At 37.9% G+C, this 16,187-nt stretch overlaps 1 protein-coding gene across 2 annotated transcripts; it reads right to left on the bottom strand.

Moving 5' to 3' along the window:
* Window positions 1-2,162: 2,162 nt before the first annotated feature.
* Window positions 2,163-15,750, bottom strand: nectin1a (nectin cell adhesion molecule 1a). 2 transcript variants are annotated; one of them, XM_068600926.1, is made up of 10 exons: window positions 15,448-15,750; window positions 8,573-8,685; window positions 7,762-8,020; window positions 6,962-7,079; window positions 6,629-6,810; window positions 5,941-6,058; window positions 5,188-5,339; window positions 4,950-5,082; window positions 4,795-4,858; window positions 2,163-3,375 (listed from the first exon to the last, which is right to left on the bottom strand). In XM_068600926.1, the coding sequence occupies exons 1-10, from the start codon at window positions 15,497-15,499 to the stop codon at window positions 3,070-3,072; spliced, it is 1,497 nt and encodes a 498-aa protein (XP_068457027.1). In that variant the 5' UTR covers window positions 15,500-15,750; the 3' UTR covers window positions 2,163-3,069. The 2 variants fall into 2 exon arrangements, with proteins under 2 accessions (XP_068457027.1, XP_068457028.1); XM_068600927.1 differs by lacking the exon at window positions 15,448-15,750 and adding an exon at window positions 12,045-12,125.
* Between the last annotated feature and the right edge of the window lie 437 nt (window positions 15,751-16,187).

Raw genomic sequence — 16,187 nt, 5'->3', positions numbered from 1 at the left:
GTCTCTTTTTCCTCACAGCAACATGCTCTGACCACAACTCTCTGCAGACCAACGTTTAAAGATGGAAAGTCACTGTTAACAAGATACTGATCCTGCACGTACACACAATCATAAACAATTATTTTTATTCTGTGTTTTTAAAGAATCCTCATGCGAGTGATGTGTTCAGAAAAAAGAAAAAAGAGGCGGAGGAACTGTTATGTGGAGCCATGAGTATGTAATGTGAGACGTGTGTCATGAATGAATGAAGGACAGAGATCACTTTTCTTTACTTGGCAGAGACGGAAATGTTGGAATAGAAAGACGCAGTCGAAGATACTACTAGAATGTAGAAGGAAGTCCTAGTTTTCCTGATTTAATTCACATTGAAATTGAAACCATAATAGCAATGTGTCAATTCATGTTTTTTCTTCTCTTTGTATTTAAAAATCATATATATATATATATATATATATATATATATATATATATATATATATATATATATATATATATATATATATACATATATATATATATATATATATATATATATATATATATATATATATATATATATATATATATATATATATATATATATATATGAAGTAAAATGGCAACAGCTAATGTAAATACATTTATATTCTGTTTGGAGCACTAAAGTAAATCTGTTGTTTGCAGACTTTTGTTTGTGAAAATGAGACATAACAACTTTCTTGTTCACCATGAGGCAGCCTCATCCCTCTGATAATGATCCAACACTCCCCAAGGGATTTGAATATGAAGCTCACTGTGCCATGGAAAGATGATGCTAAAGAAAAAAGGATATGGAAAAAAAGGGAAGCTCGGGCATGCTGAGCTGGCAGCTCAAGCTGGTGCTGAACATCAAGGCCGGAAAGTCTGTGAGCGCCCCGTGAGAGCTGGACGCAGTGAATGTGTAGCAAACTGTTTGCTCGGGCAGTTGGGGATTCATTGTCAGGGATTTCATCAGCATACAATGGGCAGCCTGGGACTCCAACAGAAACTATAAATGATCCCAGTTTTTTAACACGCGGAAAAAAAAAATGCTTTTTGTTGCTTTGACTAAAAGACAGAAGTTGTAAATAACACATATTACCCATGTAGTTACCAAGTAACATGAACATTTATTTATTCATTTCCAGCTAATGCAGCAAACCACTATTTGCAAGGATTTAGAGGAGTTGTGTCTGCGAGAGGAGCAGAGAAATAAGTCTTTGAATTGCAACTTCAAATCTAATTTTCACTCTCTTTTGTTTTAGTTTCCACTAACTCCTAAGGGAATTAAATATCTGAATTTTAAACTGCTAAATGCTCCACTGTGTTCACCAACTTCAGTGTTCACCAACATAGGTCACGTGATCCATTGTGGATTTCAAAATATTGATCATAGCCACTTCAAAGTTCTTTGAAGCGCCCATGCTGACTGAATTTGGCTACTATTTCCCTTAAAGGGCCGGTTACTCAAGAAATACCTTCCATTATGTGTTTTATCTGTGGAACTTGCATTAATGTAGATCATTTTAAGCAACCAAATGTATTTTTAATACTAAACGTCAACAGTTTCTTACACTTATCAGTTTGTTTGCTCATCATATAAACTGTAACCATTAGTAATCAATATGATCTATAATGAAAAGTAGGCTAAACAGGAGGATCCAGGCTGCATTGCTTCAGGCAGTGTACAGTGATGATTTTTCAAATCCATGAAACATCAGTTGAACTGTGTGATGTGACCCAATGAGTAGGTCAGAGAGCAGCAGATTATATTTAATAGAATTACAGTTTTATGTGGTAATGATAATCCTGAATAATTAGTGCCACATGACTGAAAATCTACAATGCTAACTGCTTTGTAAGCTCACTGCTAATGTTAGCATGCTGACAAGGCTTGAAATGACAAAATGCTAACATTATTTAGCAGGTAGGCCTATGGTAGGTCAGTGTAGGTCAGTGTGCTAACATTTGGTAATTGGCATAAGATGAATGAAAAGGTCCATGGATACCCATCGAAAAGTTGAAATATTTCAGTCTAGACTATAGCGGCCATCCATTGAGCGCAAGCTGCCAGTGTACAAACACACCGGAGTAGAAATGCTTCTGATGGCATAACAAACATAATTACTTGAAAACTTCTTTCAGGAAAAAAATGTACAGTCGACAATTTTACTTGTTCGGTAATGTTTCATAGAGAACATCTTCATGCGAAACCTAAGAAAACAAATACTCTTTTAGAATAAAGACAGAGAAGAAGAGTTGTATTGTTTTGTAGTTGTCAATCACTGTTGATACACGTTTACTTAATCTTGATTTTAATTTAAATGCTGAAAATTCAAGGCTCATCCAACAACCAGTGTCAATGAATACTAAAATCCACAAATACCACAAATAGAAACATCAATTACAACACAATGTCTTTCGTAAATAAAAAAGTTTTTAGATTTTTCTTCTTCACCAGAGAAACATAAACAATACAAAAATACAAGCACAGCAAAAGTATTAACGGGAGGTAAAGATGAGGTCCGCTGTTCCTCAGGAAAAAGTTTTTTTAGTGTGTACGACGCAGGATAAAGAGCATCATGGGGAAAGTAGGAAATTATTATGCTTTTTTTCTTACAAAATGAAACAAGAGAGGATTAACTAAGGGGTCAACCACATCAGAAGATAATCCATTTAGTTTGGAGCATTTTTCCAATCAAATGTTATACATCCATGCAATATCCTTTTTTTCCAATGGCAGTCAAATCCTATTTAACTTGACCTGCATCTATCCTAAACATCTGAAAGATGGTTCACAATGTTCCCTTTACAAAGAATAGATAACACAATAAAAAGACCAGCCAAAAGAGAAAATCTTAAAAAAATGTAACCTCATCCAAAGTTCAACAGCAAAAGTTGACTCGTCCTTTGACCTCCACAGTTGTCCACAATGATGCAGACAGTGGAGACACATTGTCTGATAGTCCAGGTTTAGCCTCATATTTCCAGCCCCTCTTTGGAAAGAGTTTCCATTTTGTCATTTCATCTGAAATCGCTTGAGTTGTTTGACTTTGTGTCCAAAGTGTCAGTTTAGACGTACTGCTCTTTGGGAAAAGTGTACGCCGCCACTCCCGGAGGAGGAGAAGACAAGCCTTGGACAGAGGGGTATTTAAAGATGGCAGTGGTGTGTGAAGGAGGAGATAAGGTGTTTTTTGGCGTGTTGGTACCACTGCTGCTGGTTGCAGTAGTTGAGTGGTAGGGGTGTTGGGGCAGAAATGAGAGCTGAGGCTTGATGGGTGGGGAGTAGGGATCTGGGTAGTCCTCCTTGTTGCAGGCCAGTCTGTAGCTCACATAGTCTGCCGTGTTTGGAAGCTCTTCATAAAACCGCCCTGAGTGCTGTGGAGAAATGAGAGACACTTAAAAAAGAAACATACACTTTTATTAATCCCCTTGGGGAAATTCTTCTCTGCATTTGACCCATCCTTGAGTAAGGAGCAGTGGGCTGCCCTGTGAGGCGCCCGGGGAGCAACAAGGGGTTAAGCGTCGTGCTCAGAGACACTTTGACGTGTGAACTCTGGGGGGACTGGGGATCGAGCCAGCTACCTTGTGGTAACGGGACGAACGCTCATCCCCCTGAGCTACAGCCGCCCCAAAGATGTATCCAAGTTAGAAATACTGTCGACGCATGCATATAGTACATGTACCTAAATGTACCCTGTGAGCAATGTTTTTATGATTGGGTTGGCCTTAAAGGTCAGCACTGATTTGATGCTTTGAAACTGAAAATTCACATGCATGCAAAGCCAATCCAAGCAAATTGTCTGATCACACAGAAAAAAAGTAAGTAATTATCATATAAGTATTAATGCTCCTATGACCGAGCCCTTACACAAGTTAAGTATTATACATTAAACAGCACGTACAGAGCTATAAGTCCCACATAAAGAACATAAAGTGTGTATCTAAATGAGTCTCCAATAAGAGCTACATAAAATCTAGCTACAAATGCAAGGACGAGTGCACAAGTAAAGATTTTTTTTTGATTGACTTCTCCCTCGCTCTTCTGGGACAAATTACACCTTTATCATTCTTATGACCCTGAATTCAACCTGAGCAGAAGTCTAATCAGCCTGAGTAATTGAAAGCACCTGTGTTGGTGTGCCGAGCGTTTGATTTGACTTCTGCATACTAACGCAAACTAATAAGCATTTAGACAATTTAATGTTATTTTCATATATATGAACATGTTGGTTGGACACACAATGTTAAAACACCAGACAGGAGTTGAAATTTATAACAAGTCAATACAAAAGTATGGTTTAATCTTACTTTACTTACTATAATATTAGCAAACATAGTAGAACACAACACTAGCTATTGACTAACCGTATTCACAAAGGATCTGAAGAGTTTTCTTTTGAGAGTTATTCTCAAAGCTGCTAAAACTTTTAGGAAGGAACAAATGGAGGTGTGCGTTAGTCTAGCTGCTATGGATGACATCATGTTTTTGGGAGTGAACTCACTATGTCCACAGTGATTGTTTGACAGATGACCGATCTGCGTTAGTGAATGTGAAATACAATACACAGGACCGCGAGTCCAAATGCAATACAATTTAGATAGAAAGATATTGTTTTCTGTTCTATTTTTTATTATTATCAGCTATTAAGGATTGCACTCTTGTAAGGCTTAGACCGCCACAGCCAGTCAGTAGTAGCGTTCATTATTTTCTCTATTATTATACTACATTGCAATTTAGTGCGGACCTCTTTGAAAATGTGATAAATAAAGTACAAACACAACCAATCAGATTACCTGGATATCATCTGCTGGTCTTTTCCTTATTGGTTGGGACGGCTTTCTGGACGGAGAGGCATTTCTGATCAAAGAGAATACAAGTTAGAGGATGAGGACGCTAGAGGATACAAAGCCTGTTAGGACGATGGAGATATAAGGGACTAGTTACGTACGAGCTGCTGCCTTTTCTACTTCTTATTTTGAGCACCAGGACGGTGATAGTAATTCCCATGAGAACTCCAGCAGCCAGTAATAAGGCAATTACACTGATGACATCACCAGTTGCAATCTGCGGTAGAGGCTTTTCTACAGAGAAAACACACGCAGAAACAAACATAATCCTGGTTTACAGTAGCTTTGAGGGTACAGTAAGTGTCAAATCAAATGACCCCATACCCAAGGTAAACATACCGATAATGCTGATTTCCACAGAGCCTGATCGTGTCCCAATGCTGTTGGTTGCATCACACACATAGATGCCCTGCATGTCATACGTAACCGGCCCTTTAAGGGTCAGGACGTTGTCGCGGATGTCAGCATTGGTTGGTATGGAGCCATTAACCCTGCAGAACATACAGAAAATAAAACACAAGGTAAAAATCAAGACGTTCACACAACTTGTGAAACATTTTGTCCACGTCAACAACTTTTTCTTTTCTTTTTTTTACTTTTTGTGGTATTTATCCCATTTCCAAAAAGGTAGAGAACAGACAACAACAAAGTGGTCAAACAAAATGCAACCTATCCATGTGTTTTTGAAACAGTATACAGCCTATTCACACCTGTCAATGACAGAACAATAAGCCCATTGTATGTGCAGGAAGCCAACCAAAAACAGATGTTGAGGACTTTACTGCAACAAATTCAATAATAGAGGCAATTTATATATATATATATATATATATATATATATATATATATATATATATATATATATATATATATATATATATATATATATATATTCATATAATATATGAGAAATTTAATTTAAGTTATTTATCTATTTATTTCATTTGATCTGTTTCACATTTGTATTGTTGTTCTTTCTTGTTTTAATATCTGTACATTGATGTGCGTATGTATTGTGCGTAGGGATTTGTAAGTTCTGTAAAATGAAAATAAATACAGTTAAGTTTGAAACACAAAATGAGTTGTACTCACAGTCTCCACTGATACAGAGAGACCGCTGGGTTGGCATCAGCTTGGCAGCTAAGCTGGACATTCTCTCGGTTCAGGTACCAGTTTCCATCAAACCCATCCACCGAAACCTCTGGCTCATCTGGTACCAACACATACAAATAACAAAACATTAGCTTGTAGAAATGTTAATATTTTACCTACAAAGTTATGAGTTTATGGGCCTCATTCACCAACAGTGTTTATGAAAAAACGTCTTCCTAAGATCTACTTGTGCAGTTGGAGTGCTGACATGGTCGGGTAAAATAAAAATAAAATAAAAAAAGCAGAATTCATCAAGCATAGGATTGTTCAAGGTTGTTCTGGCGTTAACTTCCTTCTGAAGTACATCCACTTCAACTTCTGAACTATTGTTCTTTTTCTTTAACATTGGTCGTCTGGTGTTCCTCCTCCTTGAAGACTTCTGTTTGGGCATTTCAGTTTCTGTGTGTGCACACAGCCCTGGGGCATTTAGGGATTAGTGCACTTCAACTGGCATAGTGTGCTTTCAATTTACGAGGACAGTGGGATTCATCATCCTCAGAACACAACTACAAACAATTATGCAGTTTGTGAACATGTCATGAATCTGACATGGACTTTTCTCAGGCCCTTACTCAAGAAGAAATTAAAGAAAAGAAGCCAACCATTTTGTGTGATAAAAAAGACTTACACTGAATGTCGAGGGTGACACTGTCAGTAAAGACTTCCTCGTTGTAGGTGGTGACGCAGGTGAGCGTCTCCTTGTGTGTTTCTCTGCTGGGCACTAAAATATAGTCACTCTGAACAGTGAACGTCCCGTCTGAGTTCCTGTACTCTCGGGTGGTCGCTTCTCCTGGCACCCTCGTCTCCCATCTAGGACACAGAGATGCATCGATGTTGGTTCGTCTGGAGGGGGCTTTAAACAACAAGGGCAGCTCGGACCACAAGCTGTGGTAAAACTCTAAAAAGGAAGGCTGAATTCAAGAAAGAAAACACTTATTCTTCCACTAAAGCACACACGCACTTGATGGTACCGGGTGGTTTTCCGTTGGCAGAGATGCAGGTGGCAACCGGGGTTTTCAGATTGGATGAACGAGCCACCAGCGTCGGTGTGGACAGACTCATCTGAGTTGTTGGCCGAACTGAGGAAATGAAAATAAATTAAAAAAACTTTAATCTGGCATTAGAATGTTTTTTTTAAGCATGGTAATAGTATAATGTTTAATAGAGCACTCATTGAAATACTTAGTGAGGAAAATTACCATGTATAGTTACTTGCACGATAAAGGGCTACCTCACAACAGCTGTACGAGATGCTAACAAGTAAAAGTTTTAACTTTAATTCTACAGTTCTCTATACTCAATTTTACGAAATGAATTTACACATAGCAATGACATTTTACTATACGATTAGGTATAAAGTTTTTACAATCACAAAATGTCTGTATTCAGAAAACTGTATACAGTATTTAAACTTGGAAACAGCAGTAGTTTGATTAAAAAAACATTTGAGTGTTTAAAACATTGCTAAAGTAATCAGGACTTTATGTGTCATTCAAAACCTTAAATGAGATATTTAAATATTTTTGGAAATAAGCTCATTTGCTTTATTTGCCGAGAAGAATAAGAAGGTCGATGGCGCTCTAAAAAAAACAAAGAAAAATCTGGATTCAAACACTTCTAAACTCTCTAATTAAAATGTTATATCTTGAATGTTTAGTCCGTACCACAACTGTAATGTTACATTTGACATCCTCAATCATTTATAAGAAGAACAATCCTCCTGTATTTCACTTCAGGATCACACATCACAATTAGTCTTACCATAGACAGTGAGGTTTACAGTGTTTTCTCGGTTCCCTGCAGGGAACGTGGTGTATTCACAGATGTAGCTGGACTCGTCTGAGAGGCGGAGCAATGAGAAGGTGATGGTGGTGTCTTCCAGAGTCGGAGTTCGTCGCCTCACTGCTGCATTCTTGAAGCTGACACGGTCCCTGTACGGCGGGGCCACAGACACACCCAGGGAGGGGTTGGCGATTGCCACGTTCTGCTTAGTGCCGTTCACCAGCTTCTGCCATGTTACCTTGCATGAAAAGAATGGATGAAATGGAAGAAATACACGAGGGAAGTGTGTCTGATATGAACCACAGACATCTGAAACTGTTATAGTACTTATAGTGTTATAAGACAATTAACTACATTGCATTTTGAAGATTAATATTTACCATTATTATAGGCGAAACACTTTTTTATTTGACCACTCAGATAAACATCAAACGTACATTTGTCATTGTTGAGCAGTAATGCAGTTCAAAATAGGCCCTCCTTGATTTTAATTACGCTGAAAAGTTATTGACTTTCTCGACAGCGTAAAATCATGTAATCTGAAATTGAAGCAAGTAATAATAAATATGAGTGATAGGCTGAAACAGGCATGACTGCTGGAATGATCCTTAAAGTTGATTCCAGAAGAAAAACTTTCACGTCTGATGTTTTTAATGTGGCCTCCTTCGTTGAGCGAGACTGGCTGATTTTTCCTTAAGCTTAAGGAGAACATGTTTATGTGCTTTGAAATAGGCTTTAAATTATTTAAAATGTTGGCTGAATTATTGATTTGTTGTATTTTGCAGAATACCTGAGAGATTTTGACAGGCGGGAGGCTGTTGATGAACCGACAGCGGAGATCCACCTTAGAGCCAGCATACCCCCACTTCCCATCGTCCATTTCAACAGTCTGGCCATTTGATCCTAAAAGAGGTAAACACAAGAGGTAAATCATTTTTTAAAAATGCTTTCACTCATGCTGGGTATACGCACGTCACACACACATATACACACATGCTGGCAGCATCAGACATGCATGGTCTAAGCCAGCACAGCACGTCGAGCTGATAGAGTGAGCTAAGCTGTCAAAAGTGATAGATTTTAGCAGCGTGAGAGGTGAGCTCAGGTCAAAGGTCGTGGATTAGAGTGAGGTATAAATAAGCACGATTTGTTTGGTTAGTATTCCCACTGACTTACTGATGCCCTTTCACAAATCCACAGCATGTACACCCACTTCCTGGGTGTACATGAGACATGGGTTCGTCCGATAAACTGTCTGATAAAAGTAACATCATGTTTCATCTGAAGGCTTCACATGTACTGCTATTCAGTATGCATGGTGAAGCGCAGTGATGGGATATTGAAGTAAACAGCTCAGAACAATGGCTGCTCTCATTCTCAGACATAGATGGTTTAACCCTGACCCTTCCCTCTCTCCCTCCCCCCCTCATTTAGATATCATAGGAAGTGTAACTTTGCCTGAAAGTTTTCTCAGATATTAATTATTCTGATCATATGCATTTGAAATGGCCCTGGTTAACAACTTCATGTTTTTTTTACAGGGGAGAATATCACTGTTTAAAATTCAGCTTTCATGAAAATGTACTTAAAACCTGGTAAATACATAAAATAACTACAACATATACATTACCTTCACAAACGAGATAATGATGTGATATTTTCTTTTACTCCCAATATATATTTATATTTAGTCAAAGTCGCCATCTCATTAGAGCCACGCAACAGGGAATGAAAGACAAGTGATTGCAAATATAAGTAATATGTGAGTGACAAAGCAGCACAATTTTGCCCACTATAAATAATAACACAATAAATGTTATTATTGAAACATTTCTGACATTAGTGTAAAGTATGGCAAGAGCACAGTCAGCTGATCACTTTTAACTATTAAGCTGAATTACAGTGTGAGTGTAACCCATATACCCAGGGGGGATTTCCATGTTTGAATTATTGTATTTTTAAAGAAGCAGATACAATAAGGCACTATATCATTCATGGTTCATCGTGTAATCCAATATTTCCATGTAATTAACAGAGAGCTATTGAACGGTCCATCAGTGTTCTCATCTCTTTCACGAAGGCAACATATTTAAAAACATTCATGTCTGACAGAATCAAAACTAAAGCTGTTCCTCTGTCTGACAAGGTCTCCTTGTTAACCAGGAAGTAATGATTCAAGCTTTAACTGCTTTTTGGCATCCTAATAGTTTAGTCAGAGCTGTTTATGGAGCTGTCTGTCCATTGTTTTTCTTGTTTTGTTTTCCCTCTGTCTAGATTTAAAGTAGACTTAAAGTTACATGTAACATGTCCTTTTCTAGCGCAGTAAAGTTGACCAATTTGAGATGGCACTGAAACAATATCCATGCTCTGAACAGCCTACCAATTAGTTAGGGTTGCTATTTTAGTATTAAAATGCATGTACCATTACAATACCAGGGCACTCGCTACTTAAGAACCTTTGGAACTGCCGTCTTTAATGAAAATCATCCTACAGTAAAAACTACTTCAAATTACATTTTAACTTATTACAATAGAGTTTCTGATTTTATTTTCTGATCTGTAGACCATGACCTGCTCTTGCAATTTGGATCTAATGTAATCATATTCCTGAATGAAAATCCTTTAAAAAAAAAAAGAGAGAAGATTAAAAGTCAACCACAGACTTAGTTTGTGCGAGAACAGAAATTCAATAAGCTCTAAAATACAGTGAAGAATCAAAGTTTTTGCATCTTCTCAAATCTCTCTAAAGATTCAGCTGTAGATTGATTGATATAATTCAACATCCATAAACTAGGAGAGGTCAACTGTAAATGTAAATTACAATGATTGAAAAAGTGTTTACTTGAAGCTGTCTTCAAGTAAACAGCTTTATATATATATATATATATATATATATATATATATATATATATATATATATATATATATATATATATATATATACACTGTTTATTCTGTGCAGCTTGAATGTCACTCTTAAACCTGCAACATTTGAAAGAACATGTTGATGATTTTGCTGGTTCAAAAGTTACACTGAGCTATGAAAGTATTCAAGAAAGAAATAGAAATTCAACTGATGGAAGACTTTATTATGACATTTATTCTAAATGTATTTTTGAAACTTGAGATTTCCTGATAAAAAGCCACAGCATGTTAGTGCTATCACCGATAAGATGAAAACACTCAAAAAGCCTCAATTAGAAAATGTATTCATTCCCTACTTTAATAGATTAGTTTGGACTTGTCTCATGATATGATTCTGTATAAAAGCATTTTATAGGCAAAATCATCTTTGGTATAAACGCAACATTTGTGCAAGTTGTATGCATGCAAACGTCCATGCAAAAGCTTAGAAGTACACCGTTAGACCTCTGCACTGACCGTCACGTAAACTACAATGTGAGCCTCATGTTTTTATTGTTATTAATATGTTTAATAGTTTTGTATTATAGCTGGAGATCACTTTTATAAATCATTTTGATGTTTGTGTGCGCCAGTGGGAGAGTAGAAGGCCAGCAGTGCGAGTAGATTACAGCATTTAGGATATTAAAGTGCATTGGCATTATAGTCTATTTGCTGTGATATATATGAACAGCTCACGATTTTTTTTTTGTGGAAATACTTTAAAGATTGTTGTAACAAATATGTTTGTGCATGTTTTTAAACCTCCGTGCCTTTGAGAAATATATATTTTTAAATACTTTTTCATAGATAAGATAATTATTCAAAACGTGTTTTTCTAATTTGTACTACATGCTTCATAGGGGTCTATTGTTAACTGCAACATTCTCAATTTGCTGGTAAGCAATTTTTCAAACTGTCATTACTAAAACAGGAGATGGATAAAATGCTTTATGACATCTATTGAAGGTATAGTTTTACTTTTTGGTAAAATTCTGATATATATATTTAAAGTTACAGCCAGCATCCGTTAGCTGAGTTTAGTACTGTGCCTGTCTCTGTTCAACATTAACAAAACCTACATATTAGCATGAGATTGTCTTAAGACTGGTATGATAAGGTTTTTGGTCCATTAATGGCTCATCCTCCAATGTCTATACATACAAGCATGCTCAATAAATACAGATTGTGCTTTATATCACGAAAGATTCCTTTCACTTGTGTTGGATTTCTTTGTCTTAACCGTATACTTAGTACACAAAAACACACATGCGTAACCCACTGAGAGTCCCCCCTACTGTGCTCCTTTGCTGAGCTGATTAAGGGGGTTTAGGTGAGAACAGAACACACACAGAGCTAACCTCTCTGACATGAAGACGCACACCCTTTCATATCTTGTTGGTCCCACATCTCTCCCACCTTCCTCTTTTCCGCTGTGTCCATTGGCATTCTTCTATTGTTCAGATGATGGGAAATGACCTCAGCCGTCATAACAATAAACTATAAACAGCAGCACACTGGCAAGAGACGACCATGGGAACGTCACAAAACAATAGCAATATTGTTTCACACGTGAATGTGCACCATGCAAAAACAGCAAGAGCATCACAACGTGGTGCTGGGCTTTTTGTTCATATCCTGAGTGGATATCCTCCATCTCTCTTCATCATTATCATTATTCGACGAGTCATTTATAACCTTTTCTTGTATGTGTGAGAGTTCAACAAAGAAACAGTGGCAGGTATTTGCTGTAGGCTTTTTGGTAAAGAGTTTACAGATGCACCAATGCAAATTTAAGTATAATAGTAGTTTTATTGGACCATTATTTAAGCAGGAAAGTCTTATTGAGATTAGGAAAATCTGAGTGCTATGGCAACTGATACATCTATAAAAGATGTCACCGTGGAAACAACTTAAATGGCACTTTAACATCTCTGTTAGTGAGAGCTGAATGAACTAAAACTAGTCAGTCTGTCAGCAATCCATCAAAAAAGTTGAGATATTCTTGTAAAAGTGGCCCAAACATAGACAAACATTATCACCCAAAGACCTTTAACACCCCTCTAAAACAATGAAACATCAAGATCCAAAACTGTCACTTAATCAGCATCCACAGAATTTAGAGACTTTTTAAATGTTTTCTTCAGCCAAACACAGAAACTTAAATCTGAGATGTGAGACAAATTCCAAGAGCCGACCGTTTTGGTACCAAATCTGTATTTCAGTTGACGCAATCAGAAGGCACACATACAAAAAAAACTAAACTCATGCGGCAGACGAGAAAATTACAAACCACAGCGAGCGAAAGAGGAGAGAACAGATCAACTGTTTAATCTTTAGGATTTCAAATCTGTGATTGATCGGGGATTACACACTGTGTTTATGTCTTTGACATTGTGACTTGTTACAATATGGGGAAACTGAAGCGCAGTGAAGACCAACTGACACACAATGCACACAATGCTCGGGCTAAAACCTTGTTGCAAAACTAAATGCTGCCTAAAACTGACTGACATTCAGAGGTTTGTGAAACGACCGGATACCAGTTCCTGTTATTTATCTTTTATTCCACAAGACACATATTTATTGCTTAAAACCATATGATTAGAGTGAAAAACTTTACCAACAATGAAAAATGGATTTTGGATATCCACTTGGACAAATCATGCGTGCGCCTCTCGATTTTTTAATTCTTTTCTCATTTTCCACAAAATCGATAATAATCTCTCATTGTTTTGGATTGGGATCTATCTCCACATGCATGGATGCGTGTGTGTGTTTTTTGCGGGTGTGTAATCTCTGTGGCACTGCAGGAACGTGGAGTGTGCACTTGGCCGGTGTTCAGCGGGCAGCTCACAGGATTATAATGACTGTTGCTACTGCGTCTGTTTTGGGACATAAGAGGAGAATAAAAACCCAAGAGAGAGCGAAGAGATGGAGAGGAATAAACAAATGTCTGTGGAGAAAGATCAACTGGTTAAGAGACAATGAAGCAGACTTCAAATGGGCTGAATCTGGAGAGAGGGGCGCACAAAGAAGAGACAAACAAAAGAGGAAGAGGACAGCAGGGCTATGTGCTTGTGCTGGATTATTTCTGTGGAGCAGTGTCTGTGTGTTCCAGCTGTGGACAGTGGATTATACAAAAATTCACGAGGGTGTCTGTCTGTCAGTCTCGGTCAGCCTTTTCGCTGTCTTTCTGAAAACTTATATGTGGAAACATCTCATTGATTGCCTTTGACAGCACTCACATCAACCTGCTGGGGCACCCACTGACAGATCCTGAGTCTGCACCAGCCAGGAGAAGACAGACACACTGCAGCAACAGTCAGCAGGCTGGGACTTGGCAGCAGTCATGTTGTTATACCCTTTCTGCTCCCTGTGTTGCTCTAATCCACTGCCCTGTCCTTCAACATGACAATCCCACACATGGCATGGCCTCACACTCAGAAATAACACGTACACACATGTATAAACACCAGCAAATTACTGCTACAACTTTAGCACACGGGGGGTTTACTACTGACTGAGTGAAAAAAGCAATCACAGCAGATGTCACAGCAGCTAAACACATCCGTATGCTGCCACAATCGCTTTTGTCATTACGTAATGTGTATACCACCATCACCCCCCTTTTATTACACAGCCACAAGTCTGATGTTAGCTGCATGTTTGCCCCAAGCTTAGTGTGATTACACAGCTGCACCTGCTACGATGAGGCAAGAGTTACAGTCACTCAAACACACACACACACACACACACACACACACACACACACACACACACACACACACACACACGTACAACATTGTTAAATGAGAGGATGCCATATGCAGGGGCGACCACTTCTTATTGTGATTACACCAGTGCACCTGCTAAAGGCTTTAATGTGACAACTGTCTCGGACTCACTGGACAAACGCAAGATCCTGCTATGACTTCTGCACTGATTGGGAGTAAAAGTCATATAGTTTCAGAGATTAAATCATTTGGGTATGAAGATGTTAAGACGTTTGATGCTCCTACAACAAAAACAGCAGCATTGAATTAATCAAAATAGGTTTTAAGATGCTGAAATGAAAAATAATTAATCTACTGTAGAGAATATAGAAAAGTAACTTAACTTTATATATCCCTAAAATCACATCAGGCATGTTATATGGGGTTTGGTTATCATGAATACATAATTATTCATACTTCCTATATCAGTTGTAATAATAAGAACTTTTGGGTTATAAGGTTACCAACCCAAAGGTTGTTTCTATTATTGGCATGTAAGATATCTATTATACAACAGTAAATGTTTTTTTTTTAAATATTGAATCAATTACAACATATAACCATTTATCAAGAGTGGCTAATCAGAAAGTGGCAACCTTTTTTTATTTTAGCCCACTGCGCTCTTTTGAATGAATACTTATTTATGTAATATTCATGTAAATTGGACATTAGACATTATTAATAACGCTCTATATTCATATAATACACAATGTTTTTTTTAAATAAAAGCCTAAATATAAATACAACATTACAACTGCATTGTTCATAGTAAAGCAGGATATAGAAGACTATAAAGCAACACCCAATTACAAATTCAACAATTACGTCTTTATATCTATTATGCTATTATTTCTTTTCTATTGATCGATCTCTTCTTCTTTGTGATTGGTTTAAATTTGATACAGAACAATCAATCATGTCTTTCACCTGGATTCACACGTCACATCACAATGATTTACCAGATGTTGAGAAAAGCAGAGCAACCTACCTGGAATAACACAAGTGGTTATCAGGAATATCCAAAATCCAGTGCCGTCCATGCCCAGACCACCGTTGCCAGCTTCTCGCTGTGGTTAAATTCCCAGTGTGCACTTGTTTTACGCCTCCTGCCTTCCAGACTGAGCGCAGGGCATCAGGCTCTGCTCAGGTCTGCCTGTCAGGGTCCAGTCAGGTCTCCATGTAAGCGTCGAGCACACGCGCCTCGAGTTCACGGACAAATATTTGTTTCAAAGTTAACTCCACACCCCAGTGTCACTTTTTCTTTCTCGCACTATAATGCCGACTTCCCTAATGAAGCAGCAGCCTCTGTCTGGCTGAAGCTCGGCGGGGATAAAGCAGCTTAACGCGTGGGCAGATTATTTCCGAGATAGCCTTCCCCCAGTCCCGACCGACAGCTATCCTTCACTGTGTGAGGGCTGAGCTGAGCAAACCGCCGGCTGTCTAGTGTGCACAGAGGGGAAAACAGAGCGCATTTAGGCTAATTTAAAATGAACAGACTCAATAGACGCAATTAGGGGCCCAGACAGGGACGCAGATACAGGAAATAGCTCCCAGTGGCTGTAGCCCCCCCTAAACAATGTGAACGGTCACTCCCTCCCACCATTCACTTTGAGCTAGAAGATATTATGAAATGGAGAAGAAGAAAAAATGTGTGCAGGATTTAAGAATTTTCGTGTTTAAATCTTTCTGACTGGTGCTTTTAACGTTGGCTAACATATATGTTGCCTC

Source organism: Clinocottus analis, unplaced genomic scaffold, assembly GCF_023055335.1.
Source record: "Clinocottus analis isolate CAN_PGR_092001 unplaced genomic scaffold, fCliAna1.0.p SCAF_5, whole genome shotgun sequence".
Taxonomy (NCBI): domain Eukaryota; kingdom Metazoa; phylum Chordata; class Actinopteri; order Perciformes; family Cottidae; genus Clinocottus; species Clinocottus analis.
Note: the sequence above shows the minus strand (reverse complement) of the source record. Positions and strands in the feature narration are given on the sequence as shown.

What these genes read in the sequence shown, in the direction of transcription:
- nectin1a (XM_068600926.1), bottom strand. Translation starts at nt 15,499, where the DNA reads ATGGACGGCACTGGATTTTGGATATTCCTGATAACCACTTGTGTTATT. An exon ending in AACCACTTGTGTTATTCCAG is followed by an intron (nt 8,686 to 15,447) that starts GTAGGTTGCTCT and finishes TACCTCTTTTAG; the next exon opens with GATCAAATGGCCAGACTGTT. An exon ending in TCTCTGTATCAGTGGAGACT is followed by an intron (nt 5,340 to 5,940) that starts GTGAGTACAACT and finishes TATGTTCTGCAG; the next exon opens with GGTTAATGGCTCCATACCAA.